Below are 24,994 nucleotides of genomic sequence, written 5' to 3' on the forward strand. Positions count from 1 at the left end.
GGGACCTCTGTCTCACAGAAACCCACCGGCTTGGAACTTCCTGCATGAGGCACCTCGGGGGTAAACGTCCTTTTCTACCATCATTTAACTCCAGATATTTGTTGGACTAAATCCAGAATGCTAACTTACAGTTAGACTAACACTGACCTGTACGAGATAAGAAACATCAAAGAACTTAGGCTTTATAAGGGCAGCATACTTGAGACCAACCTTTCATTTGAGAGCCTTATTTATTATGCTTGAACATAACTACATGCTTGAACCTGAGCAAATCAGCCATAGGATTGTCAGTTTTGTTATCCATTGTATATCTGATGAGAACACACATGCTACTGTTCTAATGTTTACAATTTGAGATAAATCTTGATTTTGGGGGGCAGTTCCAAGTACGTAGACTGTACTTAAAAGTCCTTTCTGCTAAACAGTTTAACTAACTGGATTCAGGATATATCCCCAACATTTTGTAGCTGACAGTCTTGTTTGTAGTTTGCTAGGAACTGAACCAAAATGTCTCATTTTACATTACCATATGACAGCTATTTAAGGGCCAAAGACTTGATTACTTGCTATCTCCAGGGGATATTTTTAAATACTGACCTAGAGATGAAAACACTCTATCCCATTGGTAGGGCCCTAGGTATTGATAGTTCATGGCTGTGAAAACACATCACAGATCATGAAATCTGATCTTCCCCATGAAATCTTGCACGGGGTTGGGGACTCCTACTCTGCGCAGTGCTCCAGCTGCTAGTCCCAGCTGGGGATGGGGAGGGACAAGACTTCCTCTTCCCCTGCAGGGCAGCTCCACAACCCCCCTACAATAGCCTTATGTAAACATCTGAAAAGGTGAAATTGATCAATTTTAAAATCATCCGTCTGTGAAATTGACCAAAATGAACCATGAATTTGATAGGGCCCTACCAATACCCAGATACTTTCTTGATGAGTGAATTGTAACAGTTTAAGATGATTATGGACAACACTGAGATCTTCTCTTTTCAGATTGTACTGATAGTTAAAGCAGACATACCTCTTAGATGGTGTTTGTGGTTTGGACCCTTTCAATCTAGGTGTTACGAGTTAAAAGCTTGGATTTGAGGAACAGCTGAACTGCTGCTAGATTTAATATTTTTACCTGGTACATGTTAGTCTTTTTTTGAAAGATTTCACATATTAATACAGTTCTGGCTTGGACACATTGAGGTTTAATGTAAGTTCCTAAATCATTTTTTTTGTTCTGTTTTAGGACACAAAGCACTGTCTGACTGTCAATCTTACCACCCTGCGTGTCTGGTGTTATACATGTAGCAAAGAGGTATTTTTGGATAGAAAATTGGGATCTCATTCTCCATTATCAAATGCCAGACTGTCCTTCCAAACACAAGGAAATAGTGTACAGGTATGTTCTTTAAAAAAGTGAAATAAACACAGACCTTGTTTTAGCTGTGCTTTGTCTTATTTCCCAGTTGTGTCTTATCTGGTGCTGGAGATAATGTGATTCTCTGTACTGTACTCTTCCCTTCTTATGTCTCTGAAGACTAATGCACCTTAATGCCCAACCTACATTAAATCTTTCTGTGTATCACTCTGTTTGTTTCCTAAGAATGATATGAGTGTATTTTATTTAGTTTTTTAAATCAACCAGAGAATATGAAATTACATTTGAGTTTTAAGATGGGAATAATCATTTAGCTTTGCTTCCCATCCTATAGTTAGTGAGAAGTTTTTAATTGTCACATTCAAATTATTACTGGCTACTGTATGCAGAAGAGTAAGTTGTTTTGGTGTCTGTTTATGGAGCCTCTAGCCAAAGAGAGGTGCAAATTCACATGGAGACACAAGTATTGTGTTTATCAAGAGAAACATGCAAGCAACTGTCAGTCTATATTGGTGGCTGAATGAATACAAAAAAAATTTAAGAGGATTTGCATGACCTTATATTTCTGGTATAGCTCAGTAAAACTTACTGGGTTTGCATCATTTTACAGTACTAACAAGGTGTGTAATTGTTTTCTTATTGGAGATATTTTTCTTTTTCCATTGGGCAGTACATCCACAGTTGTAGTAATTTTGATCTCTTCAGCTTTGATATATTCTTCCTTCAGAGGACAGGAGTAAATGGTCTCTGTGGCGTGTGTGATTTTTTTAAAAAGAAAAGTGAACAGAATAAAGTATGCTGTCATCAAGGACACATTAATGTACAACTAAGTCATCAGAAAGCTGATATTATTTGTAGTGCAATTAGGATAATTAAGCTTTTTCATGTTTACACATGGCCAGGATTTAGGAAACTCTATAATAAAATGAAACTAGAAATTTAGATTTCTAAACTGTCATTTATTACATGATAATAACATAGTAGAGGAACTTGACCATTGTTAACACATAATTTATAACAATTAACATTTGTAGCTGAAAGAGTAAAATATCTAGGGGGTCGCACACTTTGTGGCTTGTTTAGGCAGAACTCATTGTGCACACCAGGGGCTCCTTGCATCTCCCCATTCCTCCCCTCTCCAGCTCCCTGTGTGCCACCCTCTAGCTCCCTCTATTTCAGTGGTTCCCTAGTCTCTCTCCTGCCAGGGGTTTGATCTGTCCCCCCATCTCTCCTCCTCCCATAGCAGAGTCCTCCATTCTTCCCTCATACCAGCATCTCTATGTGCCACCCCCAGTCTTCCCTCCCCTCATCATCAGTGGTTCTTTGTGCTCCCTCATTGCCCACATCCTCTCATACCAGGGTCCCTTATTGTCCATCTGTGCCAGGATCTGTTTGCACCTCCCATTTCCCCATACCCCATTTCAGGGGTTTTGTGTGCCACCTATGCCCCTCCATGCCATGGACAATCTGTGTTCCCTCCTTCATACTAGGGCCCCACACTTTCTCCTCACCAGGAGTTGTGTGTCTTCCATCACTTCCTGACGCACACACAGGGCCATCCTTACCCATACGCAAAGTACGCAGCTGCCTAGGGCACCAGGAAATTTGGTGCCCCAAATTTCCTGGCACCCTGCGCAGCTGTGTGCTGCTCCAGCCCCTGCTCCAGTTCTTCCAGCCCTGCCTCTTCCCGTCCCTGCTCTGCCCCAGCTCCGCCCCTTTCCCACTCCCCTGAGCTCCGCAGCGGGGCTGCTTAGGGCCCCGGAATAGCTAGGGACAGCCCTGCCACACATCAGTGCCCCTCATTTTCCCCCCCATCTGCCAGGGACTATATGCACACCACCATTTTCCCCTTTCCTCTTCTTACCCCACCCCATTCCCCGCCATTATTAATTGTCTGGGAGATAAGTCATTGATGGTGTCAACATATTAAACTCTATGGGGAGGAATGGGTAGAGAGGAGATGAGGTATTCTTAGGCTGGAAGGTGTTAATGGGTGCCCTCAAAGAGTTGTTTGATCTATAGATAATTGCAGAGGTGCTTGAAGCTCTGGCTGTGCTAGCAGATGGCATGGGCTTCACATGTCCCCCGTTTTTCTCCTTTCTGATTTTCACCAGAATGATTATGGTTCTGGCCATTGATGCCAAGAATATTTTGGAATTGATCAGATGTTGCATTCTAAAGCAATTACATTACAGAGAAATGCCATCAAGTTGCGTGTATAACCTCATAAGCTCTTCCAATGAATGAAAAAGAAATAGCTGAATTGGGACAAATAAAGAAAGCAGGGGAAAAAAAAACAGGTATTTAAGGCTTCCATGTACAAGCTAAAACTATGCCATTAAATAAGCTATGCTGCATATATTAAAAGTAGATTGTAAATACCTTCCTTGGAGAAGGTAGTTACTTGCACATCCAGCACATACCTGTTCTCCCACGGAAATCAGTGAGAGTTGAGGGTTTTGCAGGACTGGACCTTTTGAACAGTGCTGTCCACATTGGAATACTAAATAATTAATATTTAGACATACAGCATTTTCCTTGAGAAGCTGCATCAGAATTTCCCTGTAGTCATTAGATGAGTTATTTTAATGTGAAGAATGTTGGATAGACACTATCTATTTATATGCCTAACTACTTGTTAAATGACAGCTGACGTTCAAATACAAGGGTAAAAAATAAGTGTGTAAAGAGTAAAGTGAATAAAAGCACAATGCCAATGAAAACTTTTTTTTTTCTGGGAAAGAACATAGCACAATAAATCCAAAAATTACAAGAAGTTGATTTAAAGAAAATTATACAATACTCTTGTTACAGTGTGTATGATAATACCCATTGTTTCATGTTCTCTGTGTATATAAATTTCCCCACTGTATTTTCCACTGAATGCATCCGATGAAGTGAGCTGTAGCTCACGAAAGCGTATGCTCAGATAAATTTGTTACTCTCTAAGGTGCCACAAGTCCTCCTTTCCTTTTTGCAGACTCAGACTTACACGGCTGCTACTCTGAAACCTGAATATTGTTAGGGAAGTCACAGAAGTTTTAGGGGAAAAATACCCCTGAAGAAATTATTTAAAAAATACTTGTATAACTTTAGCTTGTTTTCAGTTTTAATTATTAGTAGATTTGACACAAGGCATAATACTTTTTTTTTTTTCTTAAAACACCAACCACATAATTCTAATTGTGTAGTGGTTCAGCTAAATATATTGGATTTTCTGATGTTATTCACGTGTGCTCCTGAAATATATGGTGTCTTGACTTAAAAATAACGTTTGGCATGATTGCAGAATTCAGATTTGAAATGCATCCAATACCCAATTGTTTTTCTACGCTCAAGGAAGTTGCAGCATACATGACATTGCATAAGGAGAAATAAGCATGATTTGTGACATTTGTGTTGCTTTTTATCTTAAAATTTTGTTTGGGATTTTCTCCCCTTATGTGCTCACAGGAAAATAACATAAAATACAATAACAATTTGCCTATCTCGTACTGCATCTCTGTTAGGGTTGCCAACTTTCTAATCCCACAAAACCGAACACCTTAGCTCTGCCCCTTTCCTTAGGCCACGCCCCCTTCCCCAATGCCCTGCTCACTACATTCCCCCTCCCTCGGTGGCTTGCTCTTCCCCACCTTCACTCACTTTCACTGGGCTGGGGCAGGAGGTTAGGGTGCAAGGGGGGGTGAGGGTTCTAACTGGGGGTGCGGGCCTGGGGCGGGCCAGAAATGAGAGGTTCAGGGTGTGGGAGGGGGTCTGCGGGTTGAGGCAGGGAGTTGGGAGCAGGAGGGATGAGGGTTCCATCTAGGGATGCAGGCTCTGGAGCGGGGCTGGGGATGAGGGGTTAGGGTGCAGGGGGGGCTCCAGGTTTGGGGGAGCTCAGGGCTAGGGCAGGGGGTTTGGGCTCAGGGTTGGAGTACAGACTTACTGCTGGCGGCTCCCGATCAGCAGCACAGTGGGGGGGCTAAGGCAGGCTTCCTGTCTGTCATGGCACCATGGACTGCACTGCGCCCTGGAAGCGGCCAACAGCAGGTCCAGCTCTTAGGCGGAGGTGCAGCAGGCGGGCCTGCACGCTGCTCTCGCCCACAGGCACCGCCCCTACAACTCCCATTGGCCACGGTTCCTGGCCAATGGGAGTGCAGAGCCGGTGCTTAGGGTGGGGGCAGTGTGCAGAGCTCTGTGGCCTCCCCGCTAGGAGCCGGACCTGCTGGCCTCTTCCAGGACGCAGCATGGAGCCAGGACAGGTAGGGACTAGCCTGCCTTAGCTCTGCAGCACCACCAACCAGACTTTTAACGCCCAGTCAGCGGTACTGTAGCCATAGGGTTCCCAACCCAAAAGGTGGTCAGGGTGCTGACCGGAGCCACTAGGATCCCTTTTCGACAGCTTCTGTCTCTCTCGATTAAATGCAGTGGGCCATCTGATGGCACATTTGTGTGCTGACTTGCATGTAATCCTTTATAAACTTGGTGTTATAATCCATTGTTATGTGGTGAATTGCAAAGCAGGCTTGCTGTTCCTGAAGCAGTGGCAGGAAATCTTACAGTGCTTGGCATTGTATTTTGACTGCTTTATTTTCTCAACGTTTTCCAGAAAATGGTGCAGTGCTGTATTCTTACCATACGTACCTGCTTGAATTAGTAAACTTTCATAGCGTAGCTGCAAACTACTTTTGCTTTACATAAAATGAAACATGCATTTAGAAGGCAGTTATTTTGAATGCACTCCTATGTTTAGTTCATAGGCATATGTTAGTAAAACTGTACTAACACTTAAAGAAAAATGGATTTATAAATATAATCACACTTTTATATTTTGCCTTTTCTTCTAATAAGGATTTTAAAATACCTGGTAATCCAACACTGAAGATTCCTCTAGGTGCTGTATTTGATGCTTTAGATATAGAGGTGGAAGAAGAAGATGAACTGAAGACAAGAGGTAATGAAACTGGAGGATTAAAGCCTACACTGTCAACTAATTGCTCCGTCCATGCCCTCACTTCAATAATTCCACAGTGTATGAGTATTTCTTTGAATCCATTCCCCAGCTGTTTAGAAATTACATCTTTTCCAGCTGGAACTATTTTCCCCCACTCTAAAATAAGAGCTGCATTTTCAGTTTGATATTACTGCAGCATCCTTTCCTTTTCTTCAGACAAGAGGCTCTCGTGTTGTTATTTGTAGTACATCAGTCACTGATAAAGCAGTCGTGATGTTTAGTGTAGTTGCTAGTTTTCATTGGACTGAAATATGTGTCATAGCCACACTGGTAACTGGGTAGGTATTGCAAAATTTGTTTTAACATTTTTGCTTTTTTTTTTAAAAGATGCTTTCTGAATTCTGGTTAATGTTTTGGGTCTGCAGTTCTCAGCACTTTGTTTTGTTAGTAATGGATTTCATGCTCTGCCAAATGCTATCAGTGCAAAAGTTAACCCAAGCATGGTATTTATATAATGGAAAAGGGGAAAATGTAAGGGGGAAACGTAATGAAACTCCCAAAACTGAGAGGGTTTTATTTGTCATTTAACAAACGAACCCCCGTGTGGCATCTCTTTGAAGTCTCCCATATGGATCACTTTTATAAAGAATAATTTTTGTTTACTACTTCCTTCACTTTATCTCCTGGTTATATTTTACTGAGCTGCTTTGTTGAGACACCAGTGAACATGTCAAGGCAATTCCTTCTCTTATCAATGATGGGGAGATGTTTCTATCTCATGGACCTTGTTTCTCTCTCTGTCTCTGTTCTCCCTTGACTCAGCTAGCACCAGCTTTCTGCCAGGTCAGCCTCCCTGTTGTTGGCCCAAAGCCTTTTCCTCTGCAGCTCTTGCCATTTGGCATAGCCTTCCTCATAGAATATCAGGGTTGGAAGGGACCTCAGGAGGTCATCTAGTCCAACCTCCTGCTCAAAGCAGGACCAATCCCCAATTTTTGCCCCAGATCCCTAAATGGCCCCCTCAAGGATTGAACTCACAACCCTGTGTTTAGCAGGCCAATGCTCAAACCACTCACTGAACTCTCCCTGGATCCTGTGTGTCTCCACCTCACTGATTCATCATCTGCTCTTAAATCTTTGAAAAAACCTGTTTTTTATCACCTGTCAATGCGTTTCTCTCCTCCTGCTTTTATTTGTATTTAACCCTATGAAGTGTTCTGGGGATACACTTTTATATGAAAGTTGCTGTATGGATAAAGTTGTATTCTAATTCCCATTAGCACTGTATATGCTTCAAGAAAGAATAAGCTTTCATAAGTCAAATTTATCTTAATGTTTTATTTAAAAACAAACGTTAAATGTTTCTGACAAGGCATATACTGGAGAGCAGGATGAAGCAGTGTTAAATGTAACTGCAGTGAATAGTTCAGTTACTACTTGGTGAAAACCAATAAGTTGTTAAAAATGTCGCTAAATAAATTTGTATTGAATAAAAGCCCAATCCTTTAAATGATTACACAGTTACTTAATTTTATGCTTATGAACAATCCCACTGAAGTTGATCACGTGTAAGTGCCTGCAGAATCAGGCAGAGCCTATGAAATTATATATAATACATACACTGTATTTGAAAAAAACTTTTTGAAGTATTCTTTTGTATTTCAGTACTGTATCTCCTTAGCTGTGACTGGTATTCCTTCTGCCTCAAATTAGAATTAGTCTTCCTGGTGGGAAGAATCAGGAATGGCAGTCTGATGTAGGTTGAGCGATGGGAAATGGAGAGAGAGAAAGGAGACCTATTTTTTTTGCTTGTTTGTTTTTAGAAAATATTTTTGGTTAATTTAGCTCAATTAACCAAGTAAGTTTTCTAAAAATAATACTGGAATTTGCAGAGAGTCCTTTCTTTCATATATTAAAATGATGAGATGCATTTCTTGTGTCTCAGTTAATTTTCAGACTGTTGAGCTGAAGGCTTTGTCTGATTGCTAAATATTTTTTTTTAAATGCTGTGTAACTTTTCTTGGTAATTAGAAGTAGTGATTAGATTGTTTTCAGTAGTACATTACAATTATTCTTGTAGAAGAACTTTATTATATTTTGAGACCAACTTCTATTTTATTGATTTCATTTATGCTTTGGCAACACTTGTATAACCTGTCATGCCAATAAAATTTAATTGAATTGAACTGAGATGACCATGTAATAGTTGCTAGTTCTGACTTGTAGGAGTAGTCTTTTTGAAGCCCTTAGGACTACTTGCATGGGTACAGACTGCTCAAATATTTTAATGCTTACCAGGTGAGCCCTATAATGAAAGTTTTTCCCATTATAACTTGTGCTATAGATGGAGTGAGCGTATATAATGTTTGCTGAGTTAATTAAGAAAAGTAGTAGTCCTAGTCTGAAAATATGATTTTCTTGGAGAGGGTGAATGAAGCTGTCCTGAATAAATATTCACACTTAATAAATCTATACAGGAAAGAGAGAGAAAAAGAACATAAATTAACTAAAACTGATTCATTTGCAAATATAATTACACATTGAGAAAACTGTATGTACTGTTATATAGTCTAAATATTCATTGCACAGATTAAAGGTATTGAAAAGCCATTGATAAATCCTCCTAAAAACCTGTCAGTTATATAACTAACAGTTATAGACATCAGGCATATACAGATAAACAGTAGAATGCATTTGAACTAATAAACTCATTAAATGCAAGTAAAATTAAAACATTCAAACCCTTATCTTTATAATCTTTCTTCAAAACTGTGTCACTCTGCAAATATACATAAAGATACTAAGTGTGAATAAAAGGTCAAATAAAATCCACTTACGCTAGGTATTATAATCAACCAACAGCAAAATAGGAGTTGAAATAATTTATCTGTTTAGGAATCAATTTCTGCTTACTTACACTTGTGCAATCCTGTTGGTCTCAAAGGGGTTGCAGAGGTGTAGCTGGGAGTAAAATTTGACTAGTAAATTTTTGAGTGGAAAGATTAATTTCCTACAAGTTTATTTTTAAATTTTAGCTTGCTTGATGTATTTTTCCTGTTTACAGGTCTTAAAGGATTGAAAAATATTGGAAACACTTGTTACATGAATGCAGCTTTACAAGCTCTTTCCAATTGGTAAGGAAAATAGCAGTTAAATGTAACCTTAAAGTAGGTATGTGTATCTTCATGTCTTCAGTTATAAACCAGACCCTCAAAAAAGTTTTAGAAAAATCATACCAGTATAAACCTCATTTTGATGTGTTTGGTAGCCTCATCTTGCAGTAGCATGAATAGTGATATTGAAATCAATGGTATTACTTAAGAGTTGTAGGATGTGTATATAGTTTCCCTTGAATAGCAGTATGTGGGTTTGTTTTCCTGCCTCCTCTCTAATATCTCACAGTCCTCAACCAACAATTATAGTTCTAAAAATTAAAAAGAGAATTGGCTGTAAATATCCAGGTCTTCTTTTTAAGTGTAGGGTCATTCTTTGATACTTGAGGAGTTGTGTGTTTTTTGTTCTTCTCCAGTCAGGAAATGGTAATATGATGTATGGGGCATAAGCGAGCTTTAAATTCCTTTTTACCATGTTATCTTTCAGTCTGGGAAGTTTTCAAATTGCTATTTATAGCAATTAAAATGAGGTGGCATGGTGTAATCTTTTAGTGAAAGAAGTTTAAACTCGCAAATTTTATAAAAGCAGCCGATATAAAACACAGTTGATTAAACACTTGAACTACTTGGATCTTAATCTCAAAAATAGATCAAAGAATTTCAAGATTCTAATTATATACTAAACATACATAATGTACATAAGTAATGATAAAAATTGAAGTGAAATCATTTAGAAAGATTTTTATTTTATCCCTAAATATTCATAGATCAGAAAGAGCTGCATAGCTATATACTTGAAAGTATCAGGGATATTTGGTTAATTTTTGTTAAATGTTTCCAATTATAAAATAGCCTGTCCTTGTAGATTGTTAATTAACCTATTGACTTAAAGTACATTTGTTGAATTTCAGTCTTGCTAGCTGTTCCTTTTATATAATGAACCAAAAACAAATTGAGACTTTTATTATTATTATTAATGATTTATTGCTGACTATTATGTATTCTGTTTGAGACTTCCCGCTCCAAAAGTGTGCTGAGTTAGGATTTGGTATTAATAATTATAATCCCTAGCTGTTATATAAGGCTTTTCACCAGTAGATTACAAAGTACTTTACAAAAGAAATCAGTATCTTTATCTCCGTTTCATAGATGGGTACATTGAAGCACGGAGAAAGGAAGTGACTGCCCCATAGTCAACCCTGCAGGCCAGTGGTATAGTTAGGAATACAACCCAGGTTTCCTGGATTCAGTATAGTGATCTATCCACTCCTCATTATTTACTCTGAGGTCCTTGCTATTATCAAAAACGCTGTGGGATTTTTTAAAGTCTTTTAATGAAAAAATAAATAAAAAGGTGGAAAATAGCCTGGAAATTTGGCAAGAAGAGAGGGAAAGGACCAAATGCTTTTTCGAATATATTTTTTGTTCTAACAAAATATCTCTTATAGATAAGGAACCAGTTAACTACTGTTTCTGGTCAATATTAATGGTATGGGAGAGGTCAAGGTTATAGTTCCTAGAATTTCCTTGGGCCACCAGTTGATTTTAAATTGCTACAGCATATACATATTGAAAAGCACACTGTGAGTATGTCTACACTGCGGTTAAACACCCTCAGCTGGCCTGTGTCAGCTGACTTGGGCTAGTGGAGCTTGGGTTGTAAAACTGCACTGTAGACATACCCTAAGGCAGGGATGGGCAAACTACGGCCCGCGGGCTGGATGCGGCCCGCCAAATGTTTTAATCAGGCGCTCAAGCTCCCGCTGGGAGAAAGGTTGGGGGCGTTCCAACCAGGTAGAGGGCATTCCAACCAGGGAGAAAGGTCGGGGGCCGCTCCATGTGGTTCCCGGAAGTAGCAGCATGGCCCCCCTCCAGCAGTCCAGCCAGGGAGCAGGGTCGGGGCTGCTCGCCTCCGTCTTCTATGAGTAGGGGCAGCTCCGCTCTGCATGCTGCCCCTGCCCCAAGCACCGCCCCCGCAGCTCCCATTGGCTGGCACCACTGCCAATGGGAGCTGTGGGGGCAGTGCCTGCAGATGGGGCAGCGTGCAGAGCTGCCAGTCCATGTCTCCGTGTAGGAACCGGAGAAGGGACATGCTGCTGCCTCCGGGAGCTGCTTGAGGTAAGCGCTGCCCAGAGTCTGCACCCCTGAGCCTTCCCACCGCACCACAACCTCCCTCAGCCTGGAGCCCCCTCCCGCACCCTGAACTCCTCATTTCTGGCCCGCACCCCCAACCAGAGTCCTCACCCACTCCCGCACCCCAACCCCAATTTTGTGAGCATTCATGGCCCACCATACAATTTCTATTCCCAGATGTGGCCCTCGGGCCAAAAAGTTTGCCCACCCCTACCCTAAAACCTTGTCTACACTACAAAATTAAATCAACCTAGGTTAGGTCGATGTACAGCCACTGCAATAATTACTGTGGTATTTCATGTCCACGCTAGTTCCTCCTGTTGGCGGTGCATGTCCTCCCCAGGAGTGCTTCCACCAATGTAACTGACAGTGTGGGGCATTATGGGGTGTTGACCCCTCCTGATGTGCGATGGTGGGGGAGAAGAGCCCAAGCCTGGCTGCCTGCGGGTGAAGGATTGGGGGTGGGGTGGGAGAGGATCTCTCCTTATCCTCCCCCCCCCGCACCATCCCTCACTGGGAGGCAGCAGCAGGGCTCCAAGCTCTCCTCCCTCCCCAACCCCCAGTTCCTCACCAGGAGGTGGTGGCGGGGCTCCGCGCTGTCAGCTCTTGACAATGTAATTAACACAGGGACTACACAGACACTCCGTTGTCCTCACTACATCGACCCAAGCGCTACAACTCTTGCAGAGGTGGAGTTAAGTTGATGTAGCGGGCGTCTTACGTCGTCAGGAGCACCATTGTAGTGTAGACCTTTATGGAGTTAGGTTGTAAACTGCCTTATGTTGACCTAACTTTCTAGTGTATACCAGACATAGGTCTTATCAACACCAACGGTAGGTTTGACGGATTAGTCTAGGGGTACGTTGTCAATCAAATGTAGACCCCATTCCCTGACCCCTAAGGACACACCCACTTGTCACAGTAATCTTCTCCTCCTGGGGTATTGCTTCCGGGGCCGAGATTGACATGATCAGGAAGCAAGATGTGACATGTGTCCCCTCTAAGATTTCCTCCCACTGTCCTCTACTAGTCAGCATGGGTTTCACCACCATAGACCCTTTTTGTGTACCAATCAGAATAGGTATAGCACAAAGGTCTAGCCCAGAACCCTCCTCTCTGGAGCTCAATGGTTGGCCAGTCAGCAGCACTGCCCCTTGGAAATCCGATCGCTGTGTGAAAAGGTCCTCTTGTTTCAAGAGCGTTTTTACAGAAACCATGGAAATGTCAAGCATAATTTTTTTTAATTTGACCACTCTAGTGTCTCATGCAGCTTTCTTGTTCCATCTTAACAGTTTTGCATCTGTAGGTTTACCATCAGACATGACAGCCAGGAGGTCACACGCAAAACACAAAGTAGTACCAATGTAAGACAAGTCTACTAAAGACTGTCTCTCTTTATGGTCGAGTAGACTATTGAGGATAGAATTGGAAACTCTCTACAGCCATTCCCACCCATGTTTGTTTTACAACTACCGAAATGCAGCGTAATGTCCCATGAACACATATCTCTCTCTTACTCTGTAGCAGTTTACCAACCTGATTTAAGAAATCGTCAGTAGAGAGGTCATCCGTAGTTCATCTTACTGAAGATTGTTTAAGGATTGTTTAAATTACAGCTCTCTACATGTAATTGAACAAAATAATCTAGGGCTAGCCTACCATTAATGTTGTCAAGAACTAACTGTATCTCCCTGTGCATGGCTTCCACTGTTAGGGGACTTATTCCTTCACCCACTTACTTCCCTGGTCCTTCTTGCATGAACAGAGAGCAATAATACCCAAAGTCCAAAGGTGGAAACAATTCAATATTTATTGGGGTGAACTTCCAGCAAGCATGATTCCAGTTTCCTTCCTTAGCATCCACCTTCCCAGCTCTGACACCACAGAGCCCTACCTGTGTCCCTGTTCCTATTTCCCCCCTTAACAAAACATGATTCCAATTTCCCCACCCCCATTCCCTGTTCCCATTTCCCTCCAACTTCCTGATTGACTGCAGACTATATAGTAAAACTTGACAGGTTTCAGAGTAGCAGCCACATTAGTCTGTATCCGCAAAAAGAAAAGGAGTACTTGTGGCACCTTAGAGACTAACAAATTTATTTGAGCATGAAAGCTTATGCTCAGATAGATTTGTTAATCGCTAAGGTGCCACAAGTACTCCTTTTCTTTTAGTAAAACTTGAGTTCTGCTTAGCTATACCGTAACCAATTATTTTACTGAAATTTAACTAACCAGTCCTAACATGATTATTTAACCAATTATATCCCACCACGTTAATTAGTTTACACTCAGCAAAATTAATTATACAGCAGACAGAAACAATCACAGAACCAGACAGAGATTATACAGACAAACAATGGGGAAATGGGGACTACAATGATAGAACAACACAGAAATGAGGATTTCACATTTCAGCTATTGATAAGTGAGTTCTTGCCAGACAGGATGCTATCAAACTAAGTTTCCTTTTACATTTTCTAGGCACTTCCCTTTCTCTGGAGGTGATAGGCACCATCAGGACAGGATTGTATTCCTAACAGCCCAATAGCACCTTATTTCAATGTGACTAGTTTGGAATGTAAGGATGTGACCGTTTTCTTCCCAGTTTATGACTGCCTCTGCTGCTTAGCCAAAGGCCTTAGCCTAAGAACAGGGCCTCAGACTGTCACAGGAAGAGAAGGCCCTTATTCTGGCAGACAGTGATTTTGATTCTCTCTTTTATACCTCTATATAACTAGCTAAGTGATAAGAATATACCTAAATTCTTAGAGTATAGGCCTTTACAGACAGGCCTGAATATCTATATCCTAACATCCACAACCTGCCAGCTTGAGTTCATCCTCTCAAGATTGAGAAAACAAAATTCTTCAGAATACACTGCACAGCTAAATCTAGGAAATTCCCATTGCCAGCTTCTCACTTGCTCCATATACACATCTGTTTGGGGATCTGCAACTGCAGAGGTATATGGGGGTTCCTCTGTAAAACCATAGGTGTGTCTTCTACATCAGACCCTATCTGAGAGTCAGTTTCCAAGGGGCTACCGCAGGGATCATCAGGAGTAGATGGAATGTAGACAAGGAGAAGCCCTCTACAGAGCCTTCTGAATTTCTAAATCAGACTCCATGTGAGAGTCACCATAGCCATAGGAGACCAGGATCAGATACAGCCTCCTCATTCTCAGACATGACAGTTTGAGAGTCTCCCCTAGGGGGCATCTCTTTAGTATTTTTCTGTTCTCATTAGCCTTTGTAAAATTTTAAAAATGACCCTGCCCCATAACTTTTTGGCAGCTTTGTCCCCCAAATCCTTTAGATACAATCTTTTATCTCCATTGGAATGTTAAGGAAACATGGGTGTGTGATTACATCTGAAGGCAATAGTTCAACCCCCTTTTTTCAGTAGGTTGTGGTTAAACCAATATGGTTCCATGGGGTTGAATCAGCTGTATTGTACGCAACCACATTTCTCAAACATCCATGTTCTATACAAAATATGGGAGCTTTGTGTATTATTTCTGCCCTGCATTTTACTACATGCATTTCAGCTTTTTGCTGTAAATAGGTCTCTTTTCTTAAAGACACAATAGCTGGGTATTCCGAAACTGTTTTTTATTTAAAAGACATATAGCCCTTGAAAAAATATCAAGATGCGCCATCAAATCTTTCATCTTGTTTAAGGACCACTCAGACCTTCTAACAGAAACACAGATAGTCACAAAGCCCTTTTCAATAGATGGTTTTATTTACAAATACCAAGTTTTATTATATTTTATATCATGTTTGTCCCCTCTAACTTAATCCTTTCTGATTTCTTACAAATACTGTAGTCTTCTTCCTAAGCAGAATTCTGTAACTTTTTGTGTGGATCAGGCAGTCAATATAATGTGCTAAGTGGTATTACTCGGTTTGATAATTTTGTTCAAAATACTGTTGGAGTCTCAAGAGCTTTGTAGAGCATTTACCAAGGTCACCCTTAGTGCTACATTTTCTTGGATTAAGCACAGACATTGCATTATATAGCCAATGGCAATAACTGTGTTTAAACTTTCCAAACACAAGTTAGCACACAGGGCCTGGAGCTTGAAGTCCAATTCACACAGTCATGATGCCACTGAGCTGGAGCATCTATAACACAGCCCTCACAATCCTCAGAAAGCTTCTCCCTAAGACAGTGATTAAGGACAGCATAAAAAGAAACATGTACAATAGACTGCATAACTCTTTTACGGTAACGATGTGGCACTGGCTCAGCTAGATCTATGCCAAGGACCTTCCTTAAATCCATAGAGCTGTTGCCCTCTTCATGCTCGATGTCCTCTTGAATAGTTTGTCTTGGTGTTGAGCAAAAACATGTTGGGCCTGATTTCATCTTTGCTCCCTGATGTAATGCTGTCCAGGGCCACTTCTAGAAAGGTGGCATTGAGCTGGTGAGAGATTTTTGGAAAAGAAACAGCTGTAAGTCCCCTGTTGTTAGATTTATGCAACCCCAGGTCAGTTCCTACCCCATTGCATCTCATCCTTGACCACCACTTTTTATAGTCTATTTACCTGAGCAAAGTCTTCTCCTTTCACCTTATCTGATGGTGACTCCGACGAGCCGTGGTCCTTTTCCTTCATGGGAGCAGACAACAAGCGTCCATCATGCTCATCAGTCTGCCTCATGAGCTCTTGAATCTGGGGGTCAGGTTCTGGTGTATCCATCAACGGCAAGGCCAAAGGGCTCCCCTCCTTTTCCTCAGAATAGTCGCTGAAGTAGAGCTTTCTTTGCAGGCAACCAAGCATCCTCAGAACTAAAATGAATTCCGTAGTTCTCACGGGGGTAGTGAAAGAGGCCATTTTTCTTCTCAGTGTATCCATAATTTCTGAAAAATACACTGGAAACAAGACTGCCTGTTCCACGCAGTGATGGGTTTTCCAGGGGAAGTGCAGCCAACCATCCAAACGTTGAGCTCCAGAGGTCGGGGGTTCCCACCTAGACCCTTGTGCTATGTCTATTTTGATTGGTATAAATTTGCCTTATGGGAGGGCTTATGGGGGTGAAACCCATGCCATGGTCACCCCACTCTGGAACTTGCCATGATTGGTCAAAACTGCTCCTGGGGAGGTCCTACAGGGCTGAAACTGACTCCAAGTGGTAGAGGGCAGCCGGGGAATTCTTAGAAGGGTCACATGCCACCCCTTGCTTCTGGTCCCTAGTCAGTCTTGGCTCCAGAAGTAATACCCAGTGGAGAGGGGATTAGGGTGACATGTGGGCGGGTCAGAGAGAGGTACCAGCATTTGATTGACATATCCCTAGACTACTCATGTTTCCATTAACAGATTCTTCAACAAAGGTATGTACAACCAATACTTCAATTATTTTTAAACACCTATTTAAAACACCTCTTGAAAGCTTGAAAGCACTGGGTTACCCAAACTAGTTAACAGCAGTTGAATTTAGAGCCTACAAAATGTATTATTCCCAAGAGAAATCTTAATATCAGTTCTCACTACTCATGTGAGGTATGTTCCTTAATGTGACATTATCGTTTTAGAAAAAGGAGCTAGGATAGTTTCAGGCACATTACTACACCTACTTCTGAGTCTCCCTGCTAATTTTTATGGTTTTAGAATACGCTTTGATTTTTTTTCCAAAATGTTTTCCCACTGTTTCTGTGAGAAACACCCACACAAATATAGAAAAATGATAAACTATACATGGGAAACAATGAAATAGACTTCTGTATTTGAAAGGTTGTCAAATGCACAAAGTAAACTGATGCTGAGACTTTTTCTCTCTAATCTCCATAGTAGTAATCTTAGACGGTCCAGTACTTGTATGTAAACAGTTTTCTGTCATTAGTGATTTTTTTTTTTAGTTGATGTCCCTTTAAAAAGAAAAGAAGTACTTGTGGCACCTTAGCGACTAACCAATTTATCTGAGCATAAGCTTTCGTGAGCTACAGCTCACTTCATCGGATGCATCCGATGCAGTGAGCTGTAGCTCACGAAAGCTTATGCTCAGATAAATTGGTTAGTCTCTAAGGTGCCACAAGTACTCCTTTTCTTTTTGCGAATACAGACTAACACGGCTGTTACTCTGAAACCTGTCCCTTTAAAGGTAGCCTCCCAGTGTTTTCTTCCTCTGTATGGTAAAGTGTATATTTTAAGGAAACAACTTATTCTCTCAGTGCTGCTTAAAATAATAGATATTGGAACTAACCCACCTATTTGTTCCAAAAAAAGTTAGATTTTCCAGATCAAGCTTTTCTGTAATTCTAAAATTCTGTAATTTTCTGTATAGCCTGTCCCTACAGTGATATATTTTAATACGATCCTTGTAAGACATAAAGGAATATTTTTAAAATATTAGTTATGAAGGTTATCTGAAAATGTCTTGCAGAATATAACATAATCAGAAAGTGCCAGCTTTCAGCCATCATGACTTTGCAGGGCAAGGATCACAGGGACATGCCACGATCGCCCGGTGACTACGTTTGCTAGAGGGAACCTGCCCTTGTAACGTGGCTCCCACTGGACAATTCCAGTGCTTCTAACAAGTGGCAGGATTGGTCTGTGAGGGGTATTGTGCCACTCAAAGTGGCCCAAATAAGCATGATATATAAATGTTACCCGAGGGTTTAGGAAAATAAATCATTAAACGTTTACCATGTAAATGTCAGTAATTAGCCTTCACTAACATGCTGTTAAAATGTATGTAGGGGGTGGTTTACACTTCTCTAAGCACTATTTAAAGAATAATAATCTTGCTTTCTTCCCTCTAATCAGCCCACCCTTGACACAGTTTTTTCTTGACTGCGGGGGCTTAGCACGAACAGATAAGAAACCAGCAATATGTAAAAGTTATCTCAAGCTGATGACAGAACTTTGGCACAAAAACAGGTATTGTACCACTTTTCTTGTGGAATATGTTTATATATAAACTTTGGACAGCAGTGCAGCACAGAGGTGAACGTGTCTTAGGTCCAATTGTTTTCTCATGCGTGATATTCAGAAGGTGTATTACAGGCTTTGAATTTAATTAATTTAAAAATAACTCTAAAAGGATGTGTGGTGCAGTTTGGGAAGTTAATGTTTGTTTTAGTGGGAAAGTTACATGGAAGAGGCTTTTCTGTGTATCATGTGACAAGTCAAAACAAATGTCATTTAGCTGCTGAGTGATAATGGCATCATGTGTGCCTTTGGGTTGAAAAGAACGATTTGCCCACTGCAGCTATTCCTGTAGTTGAACCCATAATCCTGCATAATGGCATTAGATTTTCATCCCAGGAAACATGACAAGATTGATTTCCTTACACAATGAAACATGTAAGTTATAAATAAGAGCTCTCTTTTATGGATAATTGAGCCTCCAGTTTCCAGCACTTTAAGCTCAACCTGAGATAGAGCAAACTTTGGTTTTCCATCTGCTTCATACAGCATCATTACATACATAGATTTCCCATATTTCAGTGACTTATATAAATTTCAATAACTTGTTTTTATAAATGATCCATCACTTTTGATATTTGGAATTTGTGTGGAGAGGAGGCAGAAAAAAAAGAGCTGCACTGTTAGGCTCTATAGTAAGGGCTTGTCTACACGTGGATTTGTTTTATAATAACTGTTCTACTTTAAATTCACACCCTACTTTATTCCTCCATAATTTTATGTGTAGACGAGACCCAAGTTAATACGTTGCAGTCACACAGGAACAGCACTGTGGCCACACAAGTCTTGAAGCTCTATGCTTACTTTTCTCCTTATCTCCTGAATTATCTGAAAAGTGTTTTTAGGTGTACTTTCTGAGAAAATGGAGTAGAGCAAATCAGCCACCTTCTCTCCTTTCAAAAAACACCTAAAAGTAAGAGAAATTAACTTTTTTAAAAAGAAGAACCATTCACAACAACTTATGCTAAAATTCAGATTGGTGTGGAATTTCCTTCCTATTTTTTCTTTCCAAAATGGCTTCACTTTTGGTTTTGGATACAGTTAAAGACTAAAATATGTATTATTGATTGTCCCTGTGGGATACCTTGTATCCTGGAGTCACTTGCACACCATTCTTGTGCCTATGCTGCTACCCACCCACTCATCTATGGGTGCTGCTCAATATATAAACCACATCTTCTTTGTGGCCTTGACTCTGTATCCATTTGACATGAGTCTTTTTTATTTCAAAGGGGGATATGATGTTATACAAATAAACTTGTCTCCTTGCATTTACCCTGTAATAAACAAATACTCCTTAATATTTTTAAATGGGTCTTTGGAGGAAATTGACTTCTATCATGCATACCAAATTATTTCTCTGCTGTATTGCTGATTAATTTTGGTTACAGCTTGCTTGAAGGCCTTTAAACATAAATCCCAATTTCACACTTTTGGTTTTTCTGTGCTCTGGGAGAAAGATGTTTCTATATTGAAGACCCCCCTTTCCCCAAAAAAGGATTACATTGGGGTAAGAATAATATAGAACAAGTTTGTTAAAATGTGTCTCACAGTGATCAAACTGATGATGATCCCAATGAAGTTAGAAAATTACAGTTCATTTAATTTTTTTTCCAAACTTTTCTTTCCCAGACCTGGTTCCGTTGTTCCTACAAATTTGTTTCAAGGAATTAAAACAATTAATCCAACGTTTCGAGGCTACTCCCAACAGGTAAACCTTTCTTAGTATTATCCAATATTATGACAATGAAGTGTCAAAGATATAACTGCATGATTCAGGTAGATTAAATTGTTGGATTTAAAACTTCATAAAGTAGAAAAAAATATGTATTTAAACCAAGCTAATAATAAACTTTTAGATTTTACCTTGCCATGCTTTAAATCTATATCCCCTAAAACTCCTCTCTAACTTTTCTGAATCACAGACTTCTGTGCTGAATTCAGCTGAGAAACTGCTGAAACTCCATGATCCTTGTGAATGTCTCCTTTCTCAGGGACAAGCAGCAGAATGGTTAATAATAGAAACTTGTCACCTGAAGTATAGTAGCTGGCATATAAGCTGTTCCAGAAAGTGACACAAAGGTCTTGCTAAGCAAACATAAAGAATATAATAGAGCAAACTTTTACCATATTAATTTACTATTTGAATATTTTTAAGCTGAGTTGGTAGCATCCAGTTTTTTTGTTTAGACAATGAGCCCCACATCTTTTTCTTTTCTTTTTCTTTTCTTTTGAATGTTACTTAAGTTGGTTTACAGCATTATGGATACTGAATACTTGTGTCCTCCAGCTCTTATATAGGTAGTAATTACTTGTAGTGCACGGGCACTGATGGTTATGTGGCTGAATTATATTGTAGGTGCATTCTTCAAATCATCTTTAATGAAGTGTATTCTAACATACTATTTTACTGTTTAAAACATATTTTATTAAAATCCCTATTGTGGGGACCACATTCAATTTCTGGTCTTGTAGTAAGAATCAGATCCTTAATAATTTTGTCAGATTCTCTGCATTGCAGTAGTTTATATTGGAAAACTTTGGTAATTCAGTATAATGAAGTTAGTATTAATGAAATGGAGGGTTATATGTATTTTTGATATGCAAATACTGTCTGTGGTGTCAAGTAAGTGTCAAAATAGCAAACTTCAGAATTGTCGTAGATGCTTTTCATTATTACTGACATCCTGACTTTCCGTTGTGACCAGGGTATCCACAATTTATTCATGTATCTAAATGAAGAAATTAATTCACTAATATATGGAAAAATGACAAAATCGTCTGCAGCTTTAACAACATACATTTCTTCCGGGAAATTTAGTACTTGCAAGCTAAAATTTGGGATGAGCGTACCGTTCTGTACTCCCCTAAGTATTTAAGGGGAGACCCCAATGTTATTCCTCAACACATCACTGTAAGATACTCACTAGGTCTCATAGTGGCTGCTTAAACAAAGCAGTGTTAAAGTGACCTAGCTCTCTCATTGAGAGATTGGGGTCTCCCACAGTCAAATTTTATCAATTCCTGGCGGTCATCTTGTTCCCAATCAGGATTGCGAGACCAAGAGCCTTCCCCCCCCTCACCCCCCAATAAGCTGAATTTCAGCCATTGTATCTGTGACAGACTGACACTATGCTGTGATATCTTGGTCAAATCTTATGGAATTAAAATAAATTTGTATTGAATTAAGTTAAACCTTATTGAATTAGGTTAAATACCTTTGCAGTCCATTGTATTAAAAATTCAGTTGTGTATGTGTTGTTGTGGAATTGTATGTACTGTCTCTTGTAGGAGGGGATGCTAATGTAATTCCTTCATTATTAGCCCTTTGAGGCAACCCCACTGGAGAGATCTGCATATACTAGTTTAAACTGGATTCTCCAGGGCCCGACAGACAAAGACAGGATCTTTGGATAAATAGCCTGGTTTTAAATCGGCTCAGGGACTTCTTTCTGATCTAGTAAATATATGGAGCCCCAGGTCTGTGAAGGACCCCACTCCTTCGAGAAGGGTTGGGAAGTCTTAGCCTACGGAGGCCCTTAACACGGGGTGCTAGCTCTGATCTGAGGCTGTTACGAACTTGTGACCGTTGAAAGACTGTTCCTGCCAGAGCCTATGTTAGAGTTGGGGTGATCTCTGGCAAGCTTATTGGCTTGTGTGTAGGTTCTTTTTTTGTTTTAATATGTTTTCTCTGTAGTGCTTTTACCATGAGAATAAAATAAGCTTGCATAAAAAGAGCTGCTTGGTACTTATAACCATGGCAGTCACACTTAAACATCTCTAGAAAGAAAGCAAGCAGGTGTGCTTTGGGCAGCCCGTCTCTGCTGAGGTTAACTAGGGCCCTACCAAATTCATGGCCATGAAAAATGCATCATGGACTGTGAAAATTGGTCTCCCCTTCCCCTCCCCTCCCCCCCCCCAATGAAATTTGGTCTTTTGTGTGCTTTTACACTATACTATACAGATTTCACAGGGGAGACCAGCATTTCTCAAATTGGGGGTCCTGACCCAAAGGTGAGCTGCAGGGGGGCGCAAGGTTATTTTAAGGGAGATTGTGGTATTGCCACCCATACATTTGCGCTGCTGCCTTCAGAGCTGGGTGGGTGGATAGTGGCTGCTGCTGACTGAGGGCCCAGCTCTGCAGACAGCAGTGCAGAAGTAAGGGTGGTATGGGGTGGCAATACCATACCATGCCATCCTTACTTCTGCGCTACTGCTGAAGGCAGCTCTGCCTTCAGAGCTGGGATCCCAGCCAGCAGCCACCGCTCTCCAGCTGCCCAGCTCTGAAGGCAGCACCGTCGCCAGAAGCAGTGCAGAAATAAGGGTAGCAGTACTGCAACCTCCCCTACAATATCCTTGCAACCTCTCCCCCTCGCCCCCCAACTCCTTTTTGGGTGAGGATCCCTACAATTACAGCACTGTGAAATTTCAGATTTAAATAGCTGAAATCATGAAATTTATTATTTTTAGAATACTATGACCATGAAATTGACCAAAATGGACTGAATTTGGTGATGCCCTAGGAATAACATAGTGAAGGCAGGGAACTGTGCAGCCTGGAAATACCTCGGTCACATGGGAGTGAGTTGTTGTTCTCCTCCCCAAAAGGCAATTGCGGGGGAGCTGGGAGTCTGAGGGTGGTGCCCTTGCTGGACCACTGAGGGGAAATACAGGTGCAATAGTCCTGAACTGCAACAGTATCTCTTCCCCTAAAAGAATTACCAGCCAGGGCAAACAGGTCTAAAAGTTTTAAATTTACATGTGTACAGATCATTGGGCTGAGGGAGAGTCCCGGAAACCAAACAGTGGTGACATTAATAAATTGTAAGCAAGTAACCAAATGATTATGTACCAAACTCCTCTTAAACCTACCACCGCTGGACCAAAAGATACCCTCTTAATGAATTAGCTACCTGTACAACAAGAATAAACAATGGTTAAGAACAAAAATATTAGGAATTAATGAAGATGGGAGCAGCAGAAGGCAGGAAGAGGTCAAACTTCTGCCCCCTTCCTGCTCTTATAAGAACAGCTGTGAGCTCAAACTGAAAGTAAGTCAGCAGTGCCATTGCCATGGTAGCTCACCCACTCCTTCCACAAGAAATTGCTGAGCTGTTAGAGTGTGAATCTACAACATTCCCTTTGTTTCCTTCTCCGGTCCAGGCACAGCTGGAGGGCTGGGACAAATTAAACTTGAGTCTTTTGAAAGGTGCAAATGTAGTTTTCCTCACCAGTGTATGTAAGGCCCTGATTGGGTGTTGCAAAAAAAGTTTGAAAATCTTATATGATGAGGTTAGATTCCTTTATCGACAACCTCTGGTAACTGCACAGCTAGGAGCTAACCAGGTACAGTACTTGGTTGTTGCTTGTATCAGGATGCATGTCATTGTGATGGTTCTTGGGGTACCCAGGACTGAGAGTCACCTTGTTACCCCCTGCCTCCAACCTGAGGGAGTTTCGCCCATGCCTGGCTGCTCCTTACCACCATTAGCCTTTCAGCCACTTGAACTCTTTCCCCTGGGCTATGCCAGCACTGTCTACACCTTGCAGATTAACAAAAGGTGCACCCCAATCCATTTGAATCAGTCCTCTGTGATATGCTGCCCTGGACACAGACTACTCACAGAAATCCCAGATCCTCTGCTCCCAAAGGTGCAGTGTGTCCCAGTTTACTAATTTTACCTTAAATCGCTGCTCCCATAAATCAGACAGCACTTGTGAACCACTTGCAGTAAAACAAAAGTAGATATTTGTAAGAAAGAATAAACTACAAAAATAAACTACAAAAATTTAACTACAAAAATAGGTATAATACAAAACAAAATCAAAATGTGAAGCTGCATCTACATTTATTAATAAGTTACCTTTCCTAGCTAATAAAATAGGTTTCCTACTCCCCGATGTTAAGTCTGTTTCAGAACTTCACAAAAACCAGGATCAATTTTTCATGAGAATACCTTGTTCCTCAAGATGTCTTCTCAGTGGCAAGATGCAGAGTACGTTTCCCTCCTTTGTAACAGGTTTCAGAGTAGCAGCCGTGTTAGTCTGTATTCGCAAAAAGAAAAGGAGTACTTGCGGCACCTTAGAGAGACTAACAAATTTATTTGAGCATAAGTTTTCGTGAGCTACAGATCACTTCATCAGATGGAGTCAGTGGAAAATCACTGTAGATCATGAAAGCTTATGCTCAAATTTTAGTCTCTAAGGTGCCACAAGTACTCCTTTTCTTTTTCCTTCCTTTGTGTTATCCTGAAACAGTTTTTTGTTTCTTTTCGTAGAGTGAACCCCTATCTTGTCATAATGTTTCTTTTTTACCTTCAGGTGGTTTTGATTGTTTGCAGTTGCCTCTGATGATTTTCCATTGAAAGCTTTGGTATTGAGCAAGGTTAAACAATTGAGCCTTGCATTGCATCAGTGGCAAAACAGGATGGGGTGGCAACTCGCTCCTGCTGAATAGGCTATCACTGAGACATTATCCTCTGGTGACTAACATTTACACCAAGTC

The 24,994-nt window shown here is 40.7% G+C and overlaps 1 protein-coding gene across 3 annotated transcripts in view; it reads left to right on the forward strand.

Annotated features, from left to right (window-relative positions):
* USP33 (ubiquitin specific peptidase 33) overlaps window positions 1-24,994 on the forward strand; it is an 89,068-nt gene that overhangs the window by 32,341 nt on the left and 31,733 nt on the right. For all 3 annotated transcript variants that reach the window (XM_077823558.1, XM_077823559.1, XM_077823560.1), the window contains 5 exons: window positions 1,247-1,399; window positions 6,212-6,314; window positions 9,376-9,445; window positions 18,328-18,441; window positions 20,122-20,200. In XM_077823558.1, coding sequence (XP_077679684.1) covers window positions 1,247-1,399; window positions 6,212-6,314; window positions 9,376-9,445; window positions 18,328-18,441; window positions 20,122-20,200 — 519 coding nt within the window. The remainder of the gene's footprint in view (window positions 1-1,246; window positions 1,400-6,211; window positions 6,315-9,375; window positions 9,446-18,327; window positions 18,442-20,121; window positions 20,201-24,994) is intronic.

The sequence above is a fragment of the Eretmochelys imbricata genome, chromosome 8 (genome assembly GCF_965152235.1).
Source record: "Eretmochelys imbricata isolate rEreImb1 chromosome 8, rEreImb1.hap1, whole genome shotgun sequence".
NCBI classification, from domain to species: Eukaryota; Metazoa; Chordata; order Testudines; family Cheloniidae; genus Eretmochelys; species Eretmochelys imbricata.